This window comes from Protopterus annectens, chromosome 17.part0 (genome assembly GCF_019279795.1).
Source record: "Protopterus annectens isolate FY-2018-M chromosome 17.part0, PAN1.0, whole genome shotgun sequence".
Taxonomy (NCBI): domain Eukaryota; kingdom Metazoa; phylum Chordata; order Ceratodontiformes; family Protopteridae; genus Protopterus; species Protopterus annectens.
In genome coordinates, this window is record NC_056751.1 from 576,525,543 (window position 1) to 576,550,013 (window position 24,471).

The 24,471-nt window shown below is 39.4% G+C and overlaps 1 protein-coding gene across 1 annotated transcript in view; it reads left to right on the forward strand.

Annotated features, from left to right (window-relative positions):
- The window catches only part of LOC122791297 (zinc finger protein 665-like), a 116,627-nt gene that overhangs the window by 56,092 nt on the left and 36,064 nt on the right, over positions 1 to 24,471 (forward strand). The window contains exon 2 of the mRNA XM_044058983.1: positions 7,589 to 7,711. Coding sequence (XP_043914918.1) covers positions 7,589 to 7,711 — 123 coding nt within the window. The remainder of the gene's footprint in view (positions 1 to 7,588; positions 7,712 to 24,471) is intronic.

Genomic DNA, 24,471 nt, shown 5'->3' on the forward strand with positions numbered 1-24,471 from the left:
ATGCCATGCTGATAGACTCCTACCCAGGAAGAATGAATGCTGTAATTAAATCAAAAGGTGCTTCAACAAAGTATTAAAGGGTGTGCACACCTATGCAACCAACTTATTGTAAGTTTTTTTATTTTTTCCTCTAACAGATTTGTTTGTTTTTCTATTGAACTGTACAATTTATAGGTCACATTAAAGGTGGGAAAAGTTTTGAAATGATTTATTGTGGTCTCATTTTTTATATCACAAAAACCTAGCATTTTAGCAGGGGTGTGTACACTTTTTATAGCCAGTGTACTTAATGCAGCATGGAGCCTTGCATTTAATGAGTTCTGGAAGGTGGCAAATGGGTGATGTAGTCTAGAGAGACTGCAGGCATTTGACATTCTGTGTGCCAGAGATGGCTCAAATCTCAAATGTTACTGAAACTGTCACTAATCCATTTGTAGTGAGATGCAGGTGTGATAACACTTTGAATGATGATTACCCAAAGCCCCATTGATAGTAAAATGTATAAAATCTAAACCTCTACATGTTTTTCAGCAAAAGATGCTTTCATTAAGTTTGAAGATTTAGTCCTTATGTTTATAGACAAACCAGACACAGCAGCAGTTATGGAGTCCTGAATATTTATTCTACTCAAGACAGAATTTTTAACTGGAACCATTCTACACTGCCAGTCTTTTGAGATTTAAACGTTTAATATCTCCAGGTGTATGCATCTCTTAAAGTAACAGCTACATCCTAAACACATTTTTGCTCTGCCCAGAGTGTATTTTCTTCCCTGTAAAATGATGCTTATATTGCTACATATTAATGAAGCATGGCTAGCAGTTTTTCACTTTCTCTGGCATTAAATGTTATTCACCTTCCTCAGTGCACACTATGTTGAGTTTATGTAAAATGGCATTCTTTCTTTAAGAATGTTTGTAAAATGACAAACCTATGTAACAAGATTTTTACTGTTCTACTGTCCCACCCCGGTTCCGTAAACCTGTTGAGCCTCTACAGTTCCAGGTTTATGGGGAAGAGACAAGAAGGCACTGTCACATCTGAGTGAGCAGCTGAAGCTGGAATGGCATGGGATATGATACTGTGACTGACTGGACGAGTACCGATAGCTTCAGCTCTTGTTGCAGGTAGTCTTAACAGACTTTTTTCCCTTAAAAATGCAATTTCATTTCATCCCGTTCTGTAGCTGAAAAAGGAGGCTTGTTACAGTGTTTGAGACTAAGAACATAAACCTGGGAGGATCACTTAATTATTATCAACAATGTGACCAGTGATTTTTGAAAGTAAGCAGTAATTCTGAGTACAGCTGTTTACAGTAAGTGAATGGAAACCAGAGCTTGCATGAAGAGGATAGGGCATTATTATATCTTCTGGAGATGCAAAGTTCATTATGGGAAAGAGAAGACTTAGCTAGAAAATTAAAATTGTTAGTACATCTGCCCTTGTCAGGTCATTTAAGTTTATAACAAAATTAAATTTAATGATAGATGCATATGATGTGGGAAGATTTGTGTTGCTTTATATCAAGATAATATATGTTTGTTTTTTAATTTGCACTCCTAGTGGTTCATCTTTTCTTTCATTACTGTGTTCATGGGTTGTTATACACTATGTGTCTAAAGTAGCAGAACAAAATAAGTTCCCTTTACTTATCAAACCAAAAGACAGTAGTTACTTTTCTGTGAGGAGGGGTTTAGCATGATTGTTAAGGTCTTAACCTCACAGATACAAGGTACAGTGCTTGATTCTGACCTCTGAATTTTGATTGGCTTGTAATAGATTGCAGACAGGCTAGTATGAACTTTTGAAATAGGTTATTTCCTTTCTATGAAGTAAAAAAAAATGTTTTTTTTAACATAATCCACCTGCTTGACTCCTAAGTAAAAAAACAAAGGCAGTTTTTGAATTTGAAGGAGGGGACTTTTTTTTATTTAATTTTGTTTAAAAAAAAAAAGGATAATAAATAAGGTAATTGTTGCTGTTTAAATGAATATTGTAATGCATTTTATTTGTTGCAGTAAACTTTTTATGTGCATATGTATGTAGTTGCAGTCATAGTGGTCTCCTTAGAATGCAGAGATAGTGTCCCCTTAAATCAAGGTAAAAAGCCCTAAACAAAGGTTCGCTTTTCTTCTAGTTTACTATTAAAAAAAGAATGATGATGAAATAGGTACTTTGTAGCTCAATGTGTGAGTGCATGTTGGGGGGGGCAGAATTGTATGCATCCATGCAGATGAGGACTGTGGATCACAAGTCTTTTTTTATATGGGGAAACAACTTCATTGAAAGAATAATTTTAATGCACTTTTGGCCAAATAAAAACAAAAAAATAAAAGTTAGTTAAGACATAACATTTTCCAAAAAAAACAATTAATGGTATGATCAATTGTTTACTTTCACTGAAAGGATAAAAGGGAAAGAGAACCCCAAGAGGAAAAGAAGCCAATTACAAATCAAAGGTCTCTGCCCCTGAAATTCTTAAATGCTATCATAAAATAGCTGTGGCTTAAAACTTGATCCTAAGGATGCAGTCAAGGCATCCGTCTACATAAGTGGGATCATCCGGGTCCCTCCTTACATTGCCTGTCTTTGTCCTCTCATATCAGGTTCATAATTTCCTGAAATTCTTACATCCGTGGCACTTCTTTAGGTTTCCACCATGTAGTTCTCAATTTTTGTCACCATTATGACTGACAGTAAAAACAGCAATATAAAACAAAATGTATTTTCAAACAAAATGGCAGCGGTTTTCATAGCAGTAAAAATAATTTGCATTTTTTGTGTTTCTTTGGATGACATCTGCTCCATACCTGACTGAAAACCAAAATCAGTGTTTGAATTTCAAGTGTTAAAAACAGTGAGTAAAATATGTAACAGTGAAATATTTGTATGCCCATGTACATTTATAGACAGATTTGTACTTGAGTTCACTCTTTATGAAGTTCTGTGTTCGCAAATCATGGTGCTAATGTTTAAAGACAGAACAGCATAAACAAATCTCAGCTTTTCCAAATGTTGGTTGTTAGAAGGAATAAAAATAAAACAGATAGCTTGTAACCCAAAGGGAACGACTCAGGAATTGGTCTGTGGACATGAAGCCACACACACAAGGGCTATGGTTAGAAGTTGTAATCTCTTCCCCACCTCTTGATGAACACTTGTTTCCCTGGCTTTTTATATATATTTTTTCATCTCTGAAGGTCCTAACTACTGTCATGTCTGTTTTGCTGATGTAGCAGTTTCAAGCCCAAGGTACAAGAATAACAACATTATTTGTTTTTCGTATTATTTCCTGTAAGAAGCAGTTGGGTGAGGCTGCATTCCTAATTAACTGGTACTGCACATCCCCTGCTCGCTTTTTGTCCCTACACTCAAGGGCCTTATTTTTTCTGATTCTTTATTTTTGTTTTAATATCTATCTTTTCATCCATCTTAGATCATTTAAAAGTAGTCACCTCATGATGCAAGGGGCAAGTGTTTGACTTCTTGTATAATGTAACGATGTTGTTCCTGACCCCTTTGCCAGTATTCTTTTTAGCTACTCTTACTTTATGGATGTTAACCTTGACATTTATCTTGGAAACAATGTGTTCAGTACCAGAAATAATGTTACAGTCAAAAGTGTTTCATTAGCCATCAGATCTTGAGCCAGGACCAACACTACCCATTTGGTCAAGCTGGTTGGGGGTTGACATAATGGCTGAAGTGTTTAATTCACAGACACAAGCTTCAAGGTTTGATTCTCATGGTTGAGGGTAATTTGTTAGGTTTAATACAGCCATAACAGGCAGTTTACCTGTGAACCTTGCTTGTCAAGTACACTGACAGGTCTCTGTAGTACCTTCCCAACCACTTTTTCTTCTTTTAGGCCTCCTTGGTTCTCTAGGGAACAAAAGGCCCTGCATAGAATAAACATCCCCCTCATGGATAGGAGCAGGAAGTAAATGTTGTAAGATATCCTTCTTTGCCAACCTCTGAGTTATCCATATGCAAATTATAAGGGCTAAAAGTTGCTATATGATTATAAGACTAGACTTCTTAAGATAATCACAGATCAATAGTTTAGTAAGTTCAAGTATTTGGCAGTATTATCTCCACTTCCACTGTGTATGATGGCAAAGTCTTCAAAGCGGATGACTTGTCTGACACATACTGACTACACATAGGAGGTTGGTTCTGAGGTCACACTGGCTTGTGGAATCTCTAGTGTGCAACAGTGGAGTTTTGACTTAGGACAAAATAGCTCACACTCTTAGGCAGTCATTGTGAACCTGTTGAGACAGGCCTACACTTTACTACAAAAGTGAAAAAGTGAGCATAGTAGAGCCTGTTCATCCTTTACAGAAAGGCAAAGGGTTTGATTCTCACCTTCTCCTTATTCTTAGGGGTGTATGAGACTTCTCATCTATTCTAGATGTGAGCAACAAATTCAGCAAGCACATCAGACCATCAGCTTGCAAACTGACTCTGAAGGAGGTAAAGCCCCTGTTGTTTCAGGGAGCCTGGATGGTGCCACTGAACATTTATAGACAGTGTTTGTTTTTCACATTAGTGTATGGGTCCATCTAAAAAGTCCCTTTGGTTTGCTGTTGGTTTACATAATTTTCAGTACATAGGTCTACCATTTGATCTCTTCTACCTGTAGAGTTAGAGGAAGTTAGTTGTAATGGTGGAGGCCTTGCAGGAGGAAAGCATTCATGTGTTCACTTATCTGGAGTTCCTGGTAGGCATTTATATCACGTTATCGAAAGATGAAAATAGCGAATGCTAATTCATCGGCCCCAAAACATCTAAACATGAATCGAACATTCAGAACAGCAAATTTTTTTACATGAAAAAATTTGCTGCTCCGAAACACATACACACAACACAAGCACATCAAACAAACAGCAACCACACACACATGCACTTAAATTCCTACATCTAACGCTACACTAAACTAAACATACACTATCTACCCACTTACCCTAACTCTAAGGTCCGTCACTATCGCACACACGCTTAACCCGCGCCCTAACCCTAACTCACTTAACCCGCCCCTAACCCTAACGTACAAACAATCACACACTTACCTGAACCCAACCCGTAACTTTCCACCACAGCGCTAAGAATAGCGAAGCCACAGAAACGGCCAACCAAATTATTTCCCGAGTGAAGAATTTGCTGTTCTTAGCTTTCACTGAATACTGTTCGATATCAGAACATTTGAAGTTTTAATACTTCGATGTTCTGATATAGACCCCCTGGTAGACCCATCGAGGGACTTCCTTTTAATTTCCCTGGCTTGGGCACTCCTGTTGTTTCACACCTTAAAAAACTCCATGAAGTGGTAGAATTCCTAAACTGATGTTTATTCCTGCTCTTGGAGAAAGCCCATAAAATATATAAACTTGATAGCCTGTTTTGAGATTGCAGAGAAAGGGTCCAAGCTCGTACTTGTATTGTGCTTTTCGGCCTTAGTAGCCCTATGTTCATGATGCCATGTGCATGCCACAAAATGCAGAGAAAGGATTCAGGCTCAGACTTTCATGTGCTTCAGGAGCCTTATCATCCACAGTCTTCATAGTACAGTATGTGTGCATAAAGATGCACATGTTACAGTTGATTTTCGGGTGTAATTGGCTACAAAGCTTTGCATGCCATCCTCTACTCCTTGTAACTGGTATGCAGAGTGACAAATAACTCCCATCAGTCTTCTTTTTGGCTTCCTTTCTTTGTAAAAGAACCCTTCACAGGTGCTGATGGTGGACACTTTGCTTGAAGACTGGGAAGCTCTTTCTTCGAGTAAAAAAAAAAGTGGATCTCCAGGAGGGGGCTTTTGTGGTCCAGCAAGAACGTTGGATAGTATTGCACTCATTGAAAGCTTTAGAAGGGGAGTTAAAGTGATCGTCCTTCCTTGTGTAGTCCAGTTGGCTTGGTGTGTGAAAAAAAAACATAGCACTCACTTGTTTCTCCTGTACCTATTAAGAGAATACTACTCGTGTGGCAGTGGGCCATAAACTGAGGCATCATCTCAACTGCTGTTGAGACTCCATGGGAAGTAAATGAAATTGCAGACTCCTTAAGTTCCAGCACTAGTCCTCAACTTGAGTTAAGGATTTGGTAGTCCTATATGATCGGGATCTTAAAGTAGTGGGGCATTCATTAACCTGTTCCCCACAGAGTAGAATGTGGTTCTTCTCTGTTGTACTTGCTCAGTAAGTTGTAAGACATTCCGTGACATAAACATTATCTCTGCAGTGGCATGGAAGAGTTTTGTTCCTTTCTTCATGCCTTTTATTCTATTCCTTATCAATTCAGAGAAGACCAGTACTTGTTCTTATTGCCCTGTGGTAGCTGAGAAGGGTTTGATCTCAGGAACTCCTCGGTACTGGGCAGTATCCTAGTTCAAGCTAAAGGTGTTCACCTTTTATGAGGAGCAGAGTCCCACTCAGAACCTGCCTTCTCTTTTTGTTCCCTTGTTCCAGCCATGTGTTCCAGTGGGGATTTCAGAGGTGATAAAATCTGCCACAATGCCTTTCATTTGTTAGCTGTATCCTGCTGAGCTGCAGACTTTCTTCATATTGGTGTGTAGGTGTCCTGTGTTACTGCAGTCACTTAGCTTGAAGGTTGTCCTGACCTGCATTAGGCTGTTGTTTGATTTGAATCTCAGTTACTTCATAGTGTTTTCATGTTTCAGGTTTCTCTGAGGTTACTTTGAGGTAAGGCAGCACTGTTGTCATTACAAATGATTAAGCGGTTTAGTCAAGGGTATTTATACAGGTTGTATTGTCTTTAAAGAACCCTTCTTCTTGAAGCTTAAATATTCTGATTGATAGGCTTACTTGTCATCTATTTGAATGAGTCACTTCAGTAGCTCTGCAGTGACGTATGTCTTTTGACATGGGTACATATTTCCCTGCCACTGTCCAGAGGTGTGTGAATGCCCTGTCCAGCCAATGTCTGAGGTTGCATCTACTTAGGGAAATCTATGCGTTATTATAATTTTTTTTCTTTCTTTTCATGAGTAATGCATTTACTCAGTGAATGTGGTGAAACTCAGTGATGTAGTTGATGAGCTTACTTTCCTAGCCCTGTGTGTGGTAGTATTACACATGCTAAGATAGCAGCAGAGAGAGTCGTAACACTGACCCTCTACAGAGGGCCTCCTCTTTGATAAATCAGTACATGCTGAAAATTTTGTAGTACGTGATGTGGAGAGTCCTCAGTAAGAAATGAAATCCATTTGCTTCTGTGATTAGAGGCATTATAGTTCTACTGTACTAGACATCACTGAATTGGTCCGTTGGAAATGCAGCCACTAACAAAATCTGTAAGATGGGCATTTGGTTATCTGATAGTAAGTAGTTGGGAGAGAGCTGAGCAAGGATGTTCAGCATTACCATTTGTCTGCTCTGATTAAAGCAGAGGCCCAGCTTGTCTCCAGTAATCAGAAGGCAACACTTTACATGTTCTGTTATATAACGTTAGTCGAGTAGATCTTAGTGAGTTTGAAGTTCAGTATACCTCCATCACCTGTGACCAATTCTTTTTAATTGCTTGTGATTATAAATGAATATAAACTTCATGTTTTTGTTTCATTATTCAGGCAATTTTGTCCCAAAAGAAGAAGTGATTTCATTTATTCTGTGGGATGATGAAGCCCCACCGGATGATGTGAACACAGAAGAGATACCACTGAAGTATGGTTATCCTGGCAGCAGTGGTGCTGGTAAGTCTGTGCCAGGATCAGGAATCCATCCCCTGGTTCATTTTAAAGGAGTAATGAGTATCTGGAAAAGAAATAAACAGTAGTTACTAAAGGAAACATTTTGACATTATGGCAGATAAAACTGTTGTGACCTAAGAATGCAGCTTTTTTATAATTAATATTTTTAGCCGAAAAAAATATTAGTATTAATGCATAACATTACACTTGATTGCTTGTGATATTTTCTTGGGACTAGGCCACCTGGTGCAGCGGTAGCATTGTTGCCTCACAGCAAGAGTTTCTCCCGTTCGAATCTCGGCTGGAGCACCTTCTGTGTGGAGTCTGCATGTCCTCCTGTGCTAGCTACAAGTCCAGCTACTTGTTTCTGTTTTACTTTAAGGACATAGTTTTCTATTGGGATAGTAACGATTTGTTCCCAGGTAAAATCACTAACTATTTTAGGGCTCCCAAGTTTGTACACATGTAGGAACTGAATGTTTCATGCTACCTGCTGCTCTAGTTGAATGCTACTAAACAAGTTAAATATAATCCAAATGTGAAAAGGACAATAGTGGGAAAGAAACTTGTAGACTATCTGGACTCCCACTGTGCCAGTATCTTAACTCTGTCCCTGCCAGCTGTTTCCTCTCCCACACCATCTTTAGTTTGAATGACATTGTGCTTTATACTGTCCCTTTGTGTTGTTGTGATGCTTGTCGTGGATTTCTTTCACATTTGTGATTGAAACAATTTAGATTCTGGGAATAAAGAGACCAGAAAGATCATAAATCAAGAATGTCAAAGACCGCAGGAGTGATCCACCAGACTTGCCCCCCTTCTGGACTCATGTTAGCACTTGTTTCTGTGTCCATGCAGGTCATGAGGTTTGATGTTTGACATTATTTGCTCCTGTGGTCCTCTGTAGCCTCAGCTTGCAATCTTCTGGTCTCATTATTCTTGGATTCAAAATTATTAAAGTCACAAGTACAATGGTGAATGCATCACTCTGTACCTCCATACTTAATTCTTTTTAATCCTTTTCTTCCAGAGCATGTATACCTGATTTTTTTCACAGTGAGTGTACTGTTCTGCTTAATTCCTGCAGTGGCCATGTGGGTTTAAATGATTGTCAGTCATTTTGCCTATGTAGCTGATTTCATGTTGTCATTTTTTTGTACCCATTCCCAATACATTTTTGCTATATATTGGTGCTGCCTTTCAGCAGTGCTAGTGTCTCTATTGCAGTTGCGAACAGCCTGTTTAATTATCTAGCTTCATCATTTTAAGCTTATCCCACATATTCTGAATGGCATAAAATAACCACACGTAATGACGTTTGTTTTCATTTCCATGTGTTCATTGGGTTGAAATGTTGGGACCTGTTCCAGTGTGTTCTGAAGTGTAGGAACTGAATGACTGAAAAACTGGACTTCCATATGTCAAGTCAGAGATGGCCATTTCTCAGAATATTCCCTTTTTTTGGGAGTTATGGCAGTCTTGTAGTTGGAATTTGTAAGTTTGGAGGGTGTAGGGACAAGTCCCCTTAAACAAAAGTTTAAAAAAGAGGATGTTCCATTTTCGCTCTTCTCATGCGTTTGTGTTATGTTTTTGCTTCTGAGTATCACCACTGTGCTTTACTTGTGCCAAAATTTCAATATTTACTGGATGCTGTTATAAAAGTGGGTTTGTGAGATAGTATTTGTAAGCATGGATTCTGGTCCAGATTTGAAGGTGTACTGTCTTCAGCTATTACAGTATAAGTTGACCTTACCTGTGTTGTGATGGCTTTGTCTCCTCCTCTGATCTTCACAGTCGAACAAGTGTGTGTTGAGGAAGTTCCATATGAAATGAGATGTGCTAAAGAATATTCTTGGATACTCTTGAGTAAAAGATGTACACCTCATGGATGCTATTGCAGGCAGTTTGTGCTAATTCATAGTTTACTGTTAACGATACATCTGCCATCTCTTCTCTCTATGCCACTGACCTAAATGTTGAAAGAACTTCAAACAAAGGAATTACAGCACTGCTTGAGTGTGTCCTTGCTTCCTTGCTGTCTTCATGAATTTTACAAGGTTGTGGAAAGTAAATCTGCTCTGTGGTCAGATAATACTCTGCTGTAGGTAGTTTGCCTCGTAAGTTACTGATCATGTATTCTTTCTCTCGTAATAATCTTAGCTGTCTTTTTTGTGTTTAAAACATACAATCCTTTTAGTTATAGTCCAACTGTGTTAGTAGAAGGTATGTTTGCATCGTAATTGTACTTGGAGTTGTCACAAGCTCCCTGATAAACTGTACCTGTCTTGCTGGTACAAATCTTCCATTGGGATAGCTCCATATAGCTTACAATCCTTGTCCCCTACTTTATTTTGCAGATTTAAAGATGGTAGCTTTTTTGTTCCTACAGCTAATGCAAGTTACTTTCAGTTTCTTTCTGAAATCCTGCATGCATGAGAATTGACTGTTCTGCACTGCTTGTGGGTCTGACCTACTTCATTCCTGTACCGAACCCTCCTCTGACCCCCCCCCCCCAGCACTGTATTTACAACACACCAGCTGCACCCTTCCCTTTCTTTATCCTTAATGTGCTAAACAAGACCAACACCACCACCCCCAGCAAACACAACTACAGTTTCACTGATTTTAGTATCTTTGTTCTTTAACAGTACAAGACTTCTTCATAACAAAACAGAGCTATGCAGTGAGCATTTAAAATGAGTATTTAAATAAAAGCTTCATTGTATCTTGTGACTGAAGCACTAATCATTGTACAGTAACATAGTTATACTGTTGCCACACTCAAGCATCTTCAGGAGGATGTGGTATTTTAAAACTTCTCAAAATTATATGTTGAAATGTGTTAAAATGAGCTATTGTAAAACACCAAGATAAAAATGAATGTTGAAGTTATGTACTGAAAACTATAAATATTTTAAGCAAGTTTAAGAGCAAAGACAATGCAGCTGTAGAAAGTAAACTTATTCTGTATGTAACTGAGACACACTCAAATTGATGAAAAATAATTCAGGTATGGACATCATTTAAAAAGTCCTATATTATGTAACAGTGAAGAGCAGAGTACTAAGTATGTGATAAAACTGTAGCCAGTGCATTTGAGGGATACCCTCCAGACTTCTTGGTGATACCACATCTGATGCCCAGCCACTTACTGTCTCATCACTCTGGTCCCAGTATCATCACAGTGGCTGACAAGTCAGCCATGCCCCTAGCACCCCGCCCCAAAGAGAGACATAGCTGGCTGCACCCCCCCCCATCCTCCAGTGCTGCGGTCTCTCATCAAACTCCAATCAGCTGGGATGTTGTCAGAGCTCTCTCTCTCCCTCTTGGCATTGCAGTGTAGGATGTATTCATAATAAAATAGATACCTGTGAAGGTAGTGGCACTGAAACTCTTAATTCTTTTATTTCCAGTGAGGACTCATAACCTCTATTTCTCATGTCCTGACAAATATTGTAAATAACTTGTAATTTCTAAAATTGCAGTTGTTAGAAAATTGATATAAGACCTTTGTGGTCATCTTTTCTTTAATGTTATAATTATGTTGTTAAATTCTCAGGGCTAGCCTATGGGCCATTTTCCCCACATAAAAACATCACAGGTTTTCCTACAGAGTTAAACTGCACCACTGAAGCTGGGATTGTAGTTCTTATTTGAACTTGCACAGGTCAACATAACATTGACACCTACATTGGTATATGGGCATTGCTTGCAAAACCCACATGGGTATGTGCCCTTCACCTTATTTGAAGTGATGTCACAAACCAGAATTATTATTCTCTGTTTACAATTTTATATTAGCCTTTTTGTATGAATTGGTTGGTAACACTCACTATTTACAAACTGCCACATGATGCTTAGGATGTTGGAGTTACAAGATACTTTTAAGATTTACTTCTCGTCTTCCATCCTTATATATCTGTCAGGACTATAGACAGTTGCTAACATCTTTTTCTTCAGAACTGCAACACATTTTATGCCTGTGATTCCTCACTTTGTTAAAGAACAGTGGTAATGACATGAATATACTTTTTGTCACTTTAGCTTCCTGATTTTTGATATTAGTTTTAATAACTTGAGTGCACATTTGTGGGTCTAAAGCAAAAACTAGATAAGATTGGATTCACGGTATCTTTAAAAAGTACATTATTTAACTCAGTAACAGTGAGCAACCAATTGGCTCTAAATTTTAAGAAAGGCAGTGATGCTGTACAAATGATCAATACATCTGATTAGTTTTTATGTAAATTCAGATCTAAGAAGATAAACACACACTTCCTTTCCCACTTGACGATTCCTGTATTTGCATAAACTAATCCTTTTGCAGCACTCGTAACAATGCCATTATTCAACAAGATTCACTTTAACACACACCATAAATTGTGAGTAGCGTCCGCACTTAAAGCCTTGTTTAGTAATAAATATTCTCTAACCATGTTTAGACATGCTATGTGAGAAATCATCGTGTACAGATTTTTTAAACACTACTAATTAAATCATCTTGAAAAGACATCTTTTTTTACTTTTATAAAACATGCCAAGAAATATTTTGTAGAACCCCTGGTCACAGTAATAAGTCTTATTGGTGTTTTGTTCAATATTTTGGTTAATTTTTGGTTATGCTGTGCAAACCTTGAATGCTTGGATGATTAACAAAAATTTATAAAATTCAGGTGGCACTTTTATTATTTGCTACTCTGCAGTTGCAAAATTTTGCTGTGTATTGCAAAGTGCCCATTAAAACTACTACTTCCTCTTTATCCAGGTTCATTATTCACAGACTTTTCTTTGTTCTCAGCTCACTAAGTGCATTTTTTATAGTGTGCTGAGTTAAAATACCACTTTTGTGGAGATTTATACTGTAGTTTTTGGGTGTCATTCTCACATGCTTCCCAAAAATAAATACTGTTTGTTGAGGGGAGGGATTAAAATGAAATTTTTGTTTAAGATGGATTTAGTACAGATACTGCAAAATAAATTTGGCATTAAATACTTAAAGTTTGGCTTATGTGGGAATAACTTTAGTTCAGTCAATGTTGTAATAGTTACTCAGTGAGCTACAATGAAAAAAGCCATTGTTGAGAACGCAGTCCTTCAACTCATAGAGCATAACACCATTGAGACTTTAAATCGCAAAAGGTTATCAATTTATCTTGTGTATCTCACTAGGTAGCACCTCTTCCTCCTCCCTTGCTGGCTTTTCTAGTCTGTTGTCCATTTGTCTGTCCCACTAGATTGCTCTTCTGGGGTAATGTAACTGGAAATTCTCATTGGTTCTTCTCCATCAGTCTTGCTCATCTGTTAAGGAGTATGGGGGGGGCATAAAAAAACAATATGCAGTACTACCAACTCCTTTGTTAATTGATATGGATCTCCCTTCATACGAGGGAACTGCACAATCATCTTAACCTTTACTTAAGATTTTTGGATGATATCTTCATCCTTTGGGATGGTCCAGAAGACAACATCCCAATATTTATAGAACATTTAAACAAGAGCACTTCTTTTCTGAAATTCACTTACGATTTTGATAGAAAAGCTATCCGCTACTTAGATACTACCACTGAGTTGACAGAGAAAGGTTTTAAATTAAAAATATATTGTAAACCCACCTTTAGCAACTCATACCTTCCATTTGGTAGTGCCCACTCTTTCTCACAAAAAGGAGTTTAGTAAAGGACCAGTGTATAAGGATTGCCAGGATGACTTCTAATAAAGATGATCTCGCACCCAAGGTAGAAAAGGTTGCACACATGTTCTTTGATAGAGGATATCCATGATGGTTATTACAGTACACCTCAGGGAATATACTCAGCGAATGGGGTAGGAAGAACCTGCCCTTGCTACTTTAGGGGATTGAAGGTGAGAGTCTGTTCAACAAAGAAAAAAGCAGTAACAAGGACTTTGAAAGAGCCATGGTGGTTGAATTTAATTATGCATCTGATAGAGTTAAGGAGATTAGTAGCAAAAATTGGAATATCCAGAAACAGTGTAACGAAAACGTAGAACACAAAATTCAACCAGCACACAGTCAGCCCAAGAAATCCACAGCTTGTCCAGGGGTAAAAAACAATTTATTGAAATTCAACAGACATAGATCCAAAACAAGGGGTTAAGCGCTTTCATCTGATAATCCAGACTTCCTCAGAACCCCGAACAGTTATAACAAAACCATTTAAAAACCTTTTTTGGCGCCAAAAACCAAGTTTCCATTTAAAGATACAAACCCCCAATTCTCGGTCATCAAGTAGTGATTATTTTTAAAATGGGTCAGAACTTAAAAAGCCTGTATGAGAGGGGTTGATTAGATATGGAACCAAAAAATGTGGGACATGTGATCAGTGTAAGTATATCTTAGAGGCTGAGTACCTAACCCTTGAGAGCACCTTACAAACTAAGGTGCACTTCAAAAGAGGAAGTTGAGAGAGTAAGAGACTAGTTTTCTTAGTTGTATGCAAAATGTAATAAATTCTATGTAGGAAAAACTGAGAGACTGTTACGAAAATGAATTTACGATCTTTGTTACAGCATCAAGAGTAAATGCCCTTTTTAATCATACCTTACTGGATATGACACGCACTGAATTTAAATTTGGAATTTTAGAACTAATTGACATTAATCCTAGGGGAGGGGACTGAGAAATCTGGTTGGAATATAAACAACACTTATGGCAATTTTGAGTCAATGCCTTAAACCCCACCCACACCGGTTTGAATGACCATATTAGTATTAAGCCTGTATTGAAATTACTTACAGCTAGGTAATAAAATGGGTGCAAAATGTTTTTTTCTTTAACAACAGAATGCTTAACACCTTTTGGTTTCTTTTGACTTGCTGTGTTTTTGTCTTTACATATTATTTTTCTTCTGAATATTTAACTAAGTGGGATGTCCACAAAAAGTTTAAGACCTTGAACAGTTTAAACCACAGTCATGTTAGCAAACAGTCTAATAGTAGTAGTTCTTTAAGAAGAGGAGTTAGTAAGTGAGGTTCAACTCGCAACTAATTAAACTATTTGGAATTAGCCAGTAAGCAAGTGATGTTTGGTTTGAAAATAGTATTTAACTCTCTTTTAGGCTTGTTTTAGTGTATTTTGATGAAGTCCTTGATATATAAGGACAAAAGCACTTAATCTTATTTTGTAAATTAAAAACTTTTGTTTTATCCCTGTTTGGATTCCTACTTGGATTTGGAGACTTGCACTGCACACTATACTAGTCACCACTTCAGTTTATTTGTAGTGTGTTTGGTGGCTGTTAAACCCCTTTTGTCATTTATTTATACCTGATTGATTGATTGAGACCCCACTGGAGTGCTAATAATGCCTATATGCAGGGATGGAAACCTTTTTCAAGTGGTATAAGAATACACTGGCCTTAGTTTGCTTTGTATATGCTTGACTTTGCCATGTGGCCATTGTTGCAGTAACATTACAGAAATACTGTCTTTGCTGGTTGCTGCCTGTTAAAATGGATGTGACACATCTGGCATTATTAGATGTCCTTCTGTGTCACTGTTGCAGTATTCCTTACAGTAAGGATCCCTTGCCTAGGGCAGCCTGGCATCCGGACAGTATACAAAAGCCTTAGGTTGCAATAGGGACATTGTACATCACATGTATGCTCCCCGTGCATGGTGTAGGACATAAAGGTGATGTACCATCCTCAGAACGTCTTTGCCGTCAGTCCATATGCCATCCCCAATTGTCAATCTGAACACTTTTTCATCTGCTGGTTGCCAAGCTACTTTCAGATAAGTGCCCTGTGAAGGCTGCCAGCCTAGGTAGATAGAATTTTGTAGATAATTCTGTCATTTGTAAATATTAATATAAGCCACAGGCTTGTTCTCTTAAATGGAAAAAAATGTGTTAAATGTTGAATGTCAGAAATGTAACAACAGTGCATTCTGCTGGGAAAAAGATAAGTCAAGCCTTGTATGACTGTTTGATCTCAAACTCAGAGCCGTGATGTCTGGACCAGCAGATTCTTTCTGTTGTTTTGAGAACAGAGTTAATTTCCTGATTTTACTTATGTAATGTTTTTAATTGCTATGGTTTCCTGACCAGGTGCAAAATCAAAGATATGTTAAACTCTGGGTTTCTGTTAGCTTGGGAACCAGGGAAATATTATGTAATCTAAAATGAGTCAGTAGTGATGTATATCAATTTAAAAGACTGTCAGAGAGAGCATTTTGGATTTTGTCTAAAGCTGACAACAACTCACCAGTACTCTGCTTTTCCTTTATATGTAAGTTTATTTAGAACTGTGATTGCTTTTAGGAAAAGATAGAAAATAGTAAGTTTAGTCTAGCAGTTTTCTATATTTATGTCAGAACTATTCTACAGTATTATTTTAAGCATTTCCTGTGATGTCTGAACACTTGACTAGCACTGTGTAGTAAGAAGTAACATCTTGTGTTTTTATTATTAAATATTTTTAAACCTTTCAACTGTGGCTGTTTTGTGTAGAGATAATTTAAGCTGTAGAGTACATTGCATGTATATACTAATTCTGTACAAAGCCACTCCAGTAGTCTTGCTGCTCAGTCACACTATTTGGATAATAGTAGTGCACAGTAATAATTGGATACCCTTTGGTAAGGGCCTTATTAGTAGCTGATATTAGTAGTTGGTGGCACCTAGTGCTACCTTATAGACTGGCAGGAAGGAGCATAGCTGGAGAACATGTGCCATCCTTCCCCAGGAGTGTCTGTGCGTTTGTATATAACTCCTATCTTAAAGTGTGTGTGTGTGTGTGTGTGTGTGTGTGTGTGTGTGTGTGTGTGTGTGTGTGTGTGTGTGTGTGTGTCAGCTACTTGGGCAGAGACACAAAGCACTGGTTGGACAGAGTGGGTGCTGGAGGTTTTAGCTTGACCACTAGGCTAAGATCTTGACCCTATAGCTGTGTCAGTGGGGAGTCTTATTGGGGATCTGGAGAGAAAGAGAGAAACCAGCCCCAGACTGACTGTGATCTCTGTGTGCTCTTAAGGGAAATTGTATTTTACTGTGTGTGTACTTGTTATCCTACCCAATGTGGACGCCCCTCACCGGTGTTAGTGGTGAGGATTGAGACTCTTTGATTATTGGGTCAGTGCATGGGCATCACATGCCTCTTTGGAGTTTTTCTTATTTTACTTTTAGCTGGTTGTTAGTTTCCATGTCAGAGGAAGGGGAAATGCCAATGTGAGAAACAGAGTCCCCATAATGACTATCATTAGCAGTGTTCGTTTTGCTTAGGTGCTTCTCAAGATCATATGTCTTGTTCTGTTTGCCAGGCCTTGGTCCCAAAAACCACTTTATGTAGCCGGCTGTCCTCTTTGGCTATTTACCTAGAGAACCAATGTCTTAAATTGTTTTTTTTTTTTGGCTCAGGGTACTATAGTGGAATCATTCTGAACCGAGAGTCAGCTGTCTGCGAAGAAGACCAAGAAGGTTTGGTCAGATTCTTCTGCTGTATTGCCTCCACTGGACGTCCCTCCTGAGGCTAGTGAAAGCCATGAGGACCACCTGTTTTTTCATTTGGATTCCTCTACTATGACCATTCTGGAGGCCAGCATGGACCTGGGTTCTTGTAAGTCACTGGAGGCTCCACAGATGTCCATTTCGGATGTTCAGGGGGAACTACGGCTGATTATTTCTGAAGAGCCTAGGGGTGTTCTGCAAATCCTTGTTAGGGAGGAGATTCCCCCTATGCTTATTGAGTGTAGACAGGGGTCTGAGCCATGTAAAATATTTAGGGCTGATGTCCCTTTATAAAAGAAGCAAAAGACTTAGGCATATTTCTCCTGCTACTAAGGGCCATCAGAGTGAATGGCAGAATTTTGCACAAGGTTCGTTCAGTGCTCTTGTGGCTTTGAAGCATCCTCAGGGAGTCTCTGCTCCTCCTCCCCTTGGTCTTCTACTCCTCTTAAAAGGCTTAGAGGGCAGGTTTCATCTGATGAGGAAGCAGATTTTGATGAGCGATCTTTGGCCTTTTCCTCCCAGTTTCCCCTCTCCTTTGGATTATGGTTTGGAGGAAGAGATTTCTATTAGCCCTGATTCTCCTTTTGAGGAAATTTCCTTTGGGGATACAGTTTCCCATATGATGGAGTTTTAATGGGATTGTGCCCAGGTTTCTGATGTTAAAAGGAGGTATTATGACCTCTTTCAAATGGAGTCTTCCAAGCCTTCTGCTCCTTCCTCCTGTTCTTGCTGCCTTGTTGAATACTTTTCTACAGCTTCTCAGGCTCTTGAGTCCCAGCCCCCTGCTCCTAAATAACCTGATAGGCTTTATAAGGTGGCTGATGAATGTAAATTTCTTTAAAAATGTCCCTCAGCTGACCCTTCTGTTATTTCTGTCTCTTCTGATAAACCCTCTAAGCATTTGTTTTCTACTAAACTGCTCCCCTCTGACAAGGAAGTAGAACTGTGGAGATGTTAAGTAAGGTAGTATATACTGCTGCTACTTTGGCCTTCAGGGCTGTCAATGATCAGACCCATATGACAAGGTATATTTTGCCTCTTCTCACTCAGGCTTTTCAGGTTATTTCAAATCTTCCTGATTCTGAGGGGAAGACTTCAGCCCTCTCTTTGTGAAGTGGCTCACCATTCCATCAAATGGTACTCCTGGCTTCACCTTTGGCCTCTGTCTAATGATATCAAGGTCAAGCTGATGGATATTCCTTTTGACAATAAAAATCTTTGTTCTGCAGCTGCCGAGCTTTTCAAATCTGTTCAAGAAAAGGTTGAAGCTGCGGAAGAACTGAAACATATTTTTCCCCTGTTCCTAAATTTCAGAGGAATTACCCTACCAAGTCTGCCTTTGTTTTCTATAGACATTCTTGCTCTCCTCCCAAGGATAAAAATTGTGCTAGAAGGTTCCCTCCCGCTAAGTCCACTTGGACTCCTGCAGCTCAGGAGCCTCTTTTTCCAGATAATCCTGGTTCTGTTTGACTATATTCTTTCATCACTCCTCAGTCAAGTGTGAAGATTGGGTGAAGATAGATGAAGGCTGCCAGCATAGCCAGATAGAATTTTGGAGATAATTCTGTCATCTGTAAAAATTAGTGTAAACCACAGGCTTGTTGTTTTAAATGGTAAAAATTGTTACATGTGGAACTGAAATAAAATGGAACAACAGTGCACTCTACTGACCAAGTAAAGAATGTTGTGACCCTTTGATGTTAAAACTCTGAGCCAGTAAGTCTAGAGTGAGGCATCCTGCCTCTTGTTTTATGGCCAGAATTTGCATGCATAAATGTCCTGTATTGCTCTGGTTTCTACCCAGAGGGGAAGCATGTAAATGTAGTTTCTGTTAGCCTGGGAACCCAGGGAAGTGTGAAGAATGATGTAATGTGAACCAGGAATGCGATTATAAAAACAGAGAGAATCAGAGAGCATTTAGCATTTTTGTTTTGACCATCCAACTCATAGCACTGTCTTGCTCTATATGTAAGTTTATCTTAGATTATGTAAGTTTATCTTAGATTTGTGTTTTCTCTTAGAAATTGCTAGAAACTAGAAAGATTAGACCGTGTTTTTCTGTGATGTCAGAACTGTACTACTGAATTATTTTAAGTATTTCTCTGTGATCTCTGAACTCTTGACTAGCACTGTGTAGTAAAAAGTATTGTCTTGTGTATTGACTATTTGTTATTAAATATTTTTAAACCCTTTCAACTGTGTCTGTTTTTGTAGAGATAATTTAAGTTCTTTAGAGTACCTGCATGCCTTTGGTAAAATTGTACAAAGCCACTCTAATAGCTGTAGCCCTGTGCTATACTACCAATTGGATAATAATATTACACAGTAATAATTGGACACCCTTTTAAGGGCCTTTGAGTAGCTGATAAGTATTAGTGGGTGGTGGCAGCTGGTACTATCATATAGTCTGGGAGAAAGGGGCACAGCTGAAGAACGTGTGCCAGCCTTCCCCAGGAGTGTCTGTGTGGTTGTATAAACTCTTCTCAGTGTGTGTGTGTGTGTGTGTGTGTGTGTGTGTGTGTGTGTGTGTGTGAGAGCTACTTGGGCAGGGACACGAAGCACTGGTTGGACAAAGACGGTGCTAGAGGTTTTAGCTTGCCCAATAAGCTGAGATCTAGACCCTATAGTGGATAACAAGGGAGCGACCAGCCCCAAATTGACTGTGATCTCTGTGTGCTCTTAAGGGAAATTGCACTTTACTGTGTGTATTTATCCTTTCTTCCTATACGAGATGCCCCTCTCTTGTGTTAGTGGTGAGGATTGAGGCTCCTTGATTGCTCGGCCAGGGCACGGGCATCACACCAAGTTTCTCTATCTCTTCGTCTTTCTATGTCCCTTCCAAATTGGTTACAAATCATTCAGGATTCTTGGGTTCTTTCCATCATTTGTCAGGGCATTCCCCAGTCTCCTCAGGAACAGCTTCCCTTTTTTCTGGATGTTCTTCAGGGCCTTTTGTTTCAAGGAACCATCCAAGCAGTTTCACCTTCTCAAAAGGGAAAGGAATTTTATTCCAGAATGTTTTTGGTTCCCAGGAAAGACGGTACCTGTAGACCCATTATGGATCTGCCCCAGTTCAACACCTTTCTGAAGGTTCCTTCCTTTCGAATGTTATCCCTTCAAACTTTGTTTCCTCTTCTACCTCAGGCTTTGGATCTCAAGGATGTCTACCAGTTTCAGGAAATGTTTATGTTTCTCTGTTGCCTCCTTGCATTTTCAGTTCTCTGCTTTGGCCTCTCTACTGCCCCAAGGGTCTTCATCATAGACCTTGCTCCTGTGATTACTTTCTGCAGGATGAGGGGAATTCAGATCTTTCCTTATCTGGACAAACTGCTCATTCAGGCTTTCTCTCCATAGATTTTGCTTTAGCATCTGACTATACCTCTCAACTGTACAGATTTTTGCAGAATGTCCAGATTTATGCCTCATATTTTTGGTGTGTTCCTCCTAAAATCTGTACTGTCCTGGCAAATAGTTGAGGATTGAAGTCATTAAATAATGACAAACATTTGAGTTTAAGACTCCACATCCTCCAGAAAATTCATGTTAATGCAAAATCTATTATTTTATCAACTTTCTAAGTTTGTAAGAGCAATATCTAAAATCTGTCCCTATTTGTCCCCCATCACTTTAGGGTTTGTCCAAATTTTTTGCTCTAAGAGGTTGAGATGTATTTGTCTTCTAAAAACCCTAGGGTTTACAGTGAACTTCCAAAAATTCTTCCTGACTTCTTCTCAGGATGATGTCTTTCTTGGATGCAGGCTTCAAACTATTCCAATGCTGACATTCCTGCTTCCTCCCAAAGCTTTTACTCTAATTGCTTTCATTCAGTCCCTTTTCCTCTGGCCTCCATTACAGCCAGGAAGTTTCTAAGGGCTCTGGGATACATGGCTTCCAACATTCCTTTGCTTCTTCTGGCCAGACTTCATATGAGAAAGCTTCAGTGCTTCCTAAAGTCAGTTTGACTTCAACATTCTCATCCTTTAGACTTTACAATTCATTTTCTGTCTTATTTCAAGTTAGAGCTCCAGTGGTGGATTTATCAACTTAGTTTGTATCTGACTCAACCGCTGTTAGCAAATCAGATCCAAAACTCTGGAGCTCCTACCTTTACCCGTAATGTCCCCCGACCTAACATACCTCAGATAGAGTTTGCTGCCCCTAGATATAAAGGGACAACCTTTTATATAAATTAACAAAGGCAGAAAGGATGGAGGAAGGTGGAGCTCAAAGAACAGAGGTTCCCATTCAACTCTTAGATCTTTCCAAAAGCAGGGGATGGGGAAGGTGGGCGGGAAGCTGAAGAAGAATGAAAATGGACAACATAGATGGAACGCTATGGTGAGTACATAACTTTTTGTCAGATGTCCTTTTCATTCATTCCTCAACCGATGGGATAGATTCCCCAGCTACTGTAACCTTGGGTGGAACCTCATGGAGGGAGATTCTGGAGTACTGCAGAGCCAAAGGCCACTGTTTTCCTGGAAATTAAATCTAATGTGTAATGAGCAATAAAAATGTAAGAATTAGTCCAAGTTGCAGCTGCACAAATGTCATTTAAGTAAGCCCTTGACCTATAGCTGAAGAGACCGGCATAGACCTCTAGGAATGAACTCTATGAGGCTTGGGTAAGAATAAATTTTTTTTTACCATAAAATGAGATACATTCAGTTAACCATTTGGTCAATGTAACTTTGGAAACTGGTTGCCCAGTTTGTTAGGAGAGAAGGAAACAAACAACTGGTCTGTTTTCCTGAAGTCTTTGGTTCTATAAAGATAAAAGCAAAGTTTTCTGTGCACATCCAAAAGGTGGGGCATATACTCTCACTTTGAAAAGTTTGGAAGGAAAACTGGTAGATTAATAACCTGGTTTGTGTTGAACGCTGAAGCTACCTTAGGCAAAATAGATAGGTTAGTTCATAAAGACACCCTGTCTTTGTGAAAAAACAGGTAAGGAGGTTTAGAAGACAGGGTCTGGATTTCAGATACTTGTCTAGCTGATGTGATGGCAACCATAAAAATGGTTTTCCAAGACAAATATTTAAGATATGCCTTGGCTGAAGGTTCAAAGGGAGTCTGGGTTAAGGCCTGAAGTATAATGGCTAAATCCCAAGGAAGAGTAGGATCCTTTAACAGAGGTCTAAATAAAAAGGCTCCTTTGAGAAAGGCTTTACATAGTTTAGAAGAAGCTAAGATAGCTATTTTTGCCCAAGTGAGAATTAGAAATTGCAGCCAGTTGAACTTTAGTAGTTAGCCCCTTCATTGAAAATTGAAGCTAAAATTTCAAGGATAGATGGAACAGGTGCTGAAAAAGGATCTAGGTCCTTGCTGATGGCCTGAAACACAAATCACTTCCATTTACTTTTGTAAATCATTCTAGTAGAAATTTTTTGAGATAAGATATGATGGACCAGGGAGGAGAGCCTGAGCTGTCTAGCAATCAGTGGAATTTGGAGAAACCATGTGATCAGTTTGAGGCCTATATCTGGATGAGTCACACGTGTTTGGTGAGACAGGATGTCTGAAGTGTGATCCAGTATCTAGGGCAGATGCAGAAGCTGAGGCCAGAGAAAGGGTAACCAAATCTGATGATGGCAGAAGACTGCAGTGCGGATAACTGTGTTCTACAACCAGTCGTGGACTAGAGCATCTCTCTGTGACTCGCCCATTGGAGGGATTGGGGCAAAAAAACCTGCTGCAGTTGATGTTGAGGGAGAAGCAAAGATTTTGCAGCATAGCTGGCCTTTTCAACAGAAAATCCTCTCCATCACTTTGACATTGAGACACCACTAGAGAGGTATCACAATGGACTTGTTTAGTTGGTCTGCAATCACACTGGCTTTCCCAGAATGTGCATTGCTGTCAGAAAGTGACCAGAAGAGATCATGCATTGCCACATCCTCAGTGCTTCTTGACAAAGTGAATACGATGTGGTTCCTCCCTGTTTGCTGATGTACCAGGCAACTGGCATATTGTCCATCTGAATGGCAGTTGTCCTGGCTGGGCTCATAGGATTATAACAAGTTAGTAGCCTACTGGCCCAGAGGACCTTATAAGCCTAGCCAATAAATTAGCTCATGTCCAGCAGGGACATAGGTGGAATCCCAGGGGTGTATTTTCTGTTTTCCATCCAGTCAAGAGCATCTTGAAAGGCCTGCAATGCTAGGAGAACTGCTGTAATTTCCAGAACATTTATATGCATCTTGGCCTCTTTGGGGTACCACATAGAGTGAACTGTCCTTCCCACTTAGTGTCCCCACACCCCACTTGGGAGAGGAGACATCCGTGCTCACTGTGGCCATGGTCAGGGGAAAACAAATGGATGACCTTCCAAGAATAAGAAGGTACCTTTTGCATGCCTATGTGATGCTGACTGGCGCAGTTAAGGGATGTTGATGAATTGACCAGTGCACCGACAGCATCTGTTGAAGTATTCGCATGTGAAATCTGGACAGAGAAACGGAGGTGATAGCTGCTGCCATGGATCCCAAGGCTTGTAAAATTAATTGTGCTGGAAGAGAAGAATTTTGTTTACTTTCCTGACCTGGTGTCTCAGTGCCTGAATTAGAATATAGAGAAGAGAGGCTGGCTGTGTCTAGATGACTATCTACAAACTCTAGACTCTGGGTAGGCGTGAGTTGTGATTTGTTGCAGTTGACAATGGTACCTAGTTGGGTGCACAACTGGAGCAAGTAGATGTTCTTCGTATTTCACTGTTGCAGTCATTACATTTGGGTAATCCTGCTGGCAGGTTGCCCTCAGTCAGCCTGAATTCCAAAGTCCTGGGTCCTGCATCAGCTGTCGTCGCCCCTTCCCTAACGTCAGGTCATCAGGGGTAGAAAAGAAGCAGCCAACGCCATTTTCTTTAGTCTTCCTTACTGCATGGTGCCCGAAGCAGAAGCAGTTCGCAAGTGCCAGTCGGCCGACTCCTGAGATTTTTGAGTTCGAATTTCAGATCCGAAGTCTTCTATAAAGCTAAGTACCCCGTTGGGGAAACTTTTTCTTGCTCCAGAACCGATGTCAGAAAAAGTTAATAATTTTATTTCCTGTGGGAAGCAAATACCTCATAAGGATTTTTATTCTTACTGTATTCCTTGCCTAGGCCCCGATCATAACTTTCTGGGTTGTCAGTTTTGTGCTAGATTTAACCAACGCACTATTAAGTGTCGGTATGATTTTGCTTTGAACTACTTTGGACGCAGGTTTAATTATCCAGAAATGTCATCTGAAAGCCATCCGACTACCGGAGTTCACAAAAAACGCAAAGAAAAAGAAAGACACCCGAGGCCCAAAACCGACGAAGCTT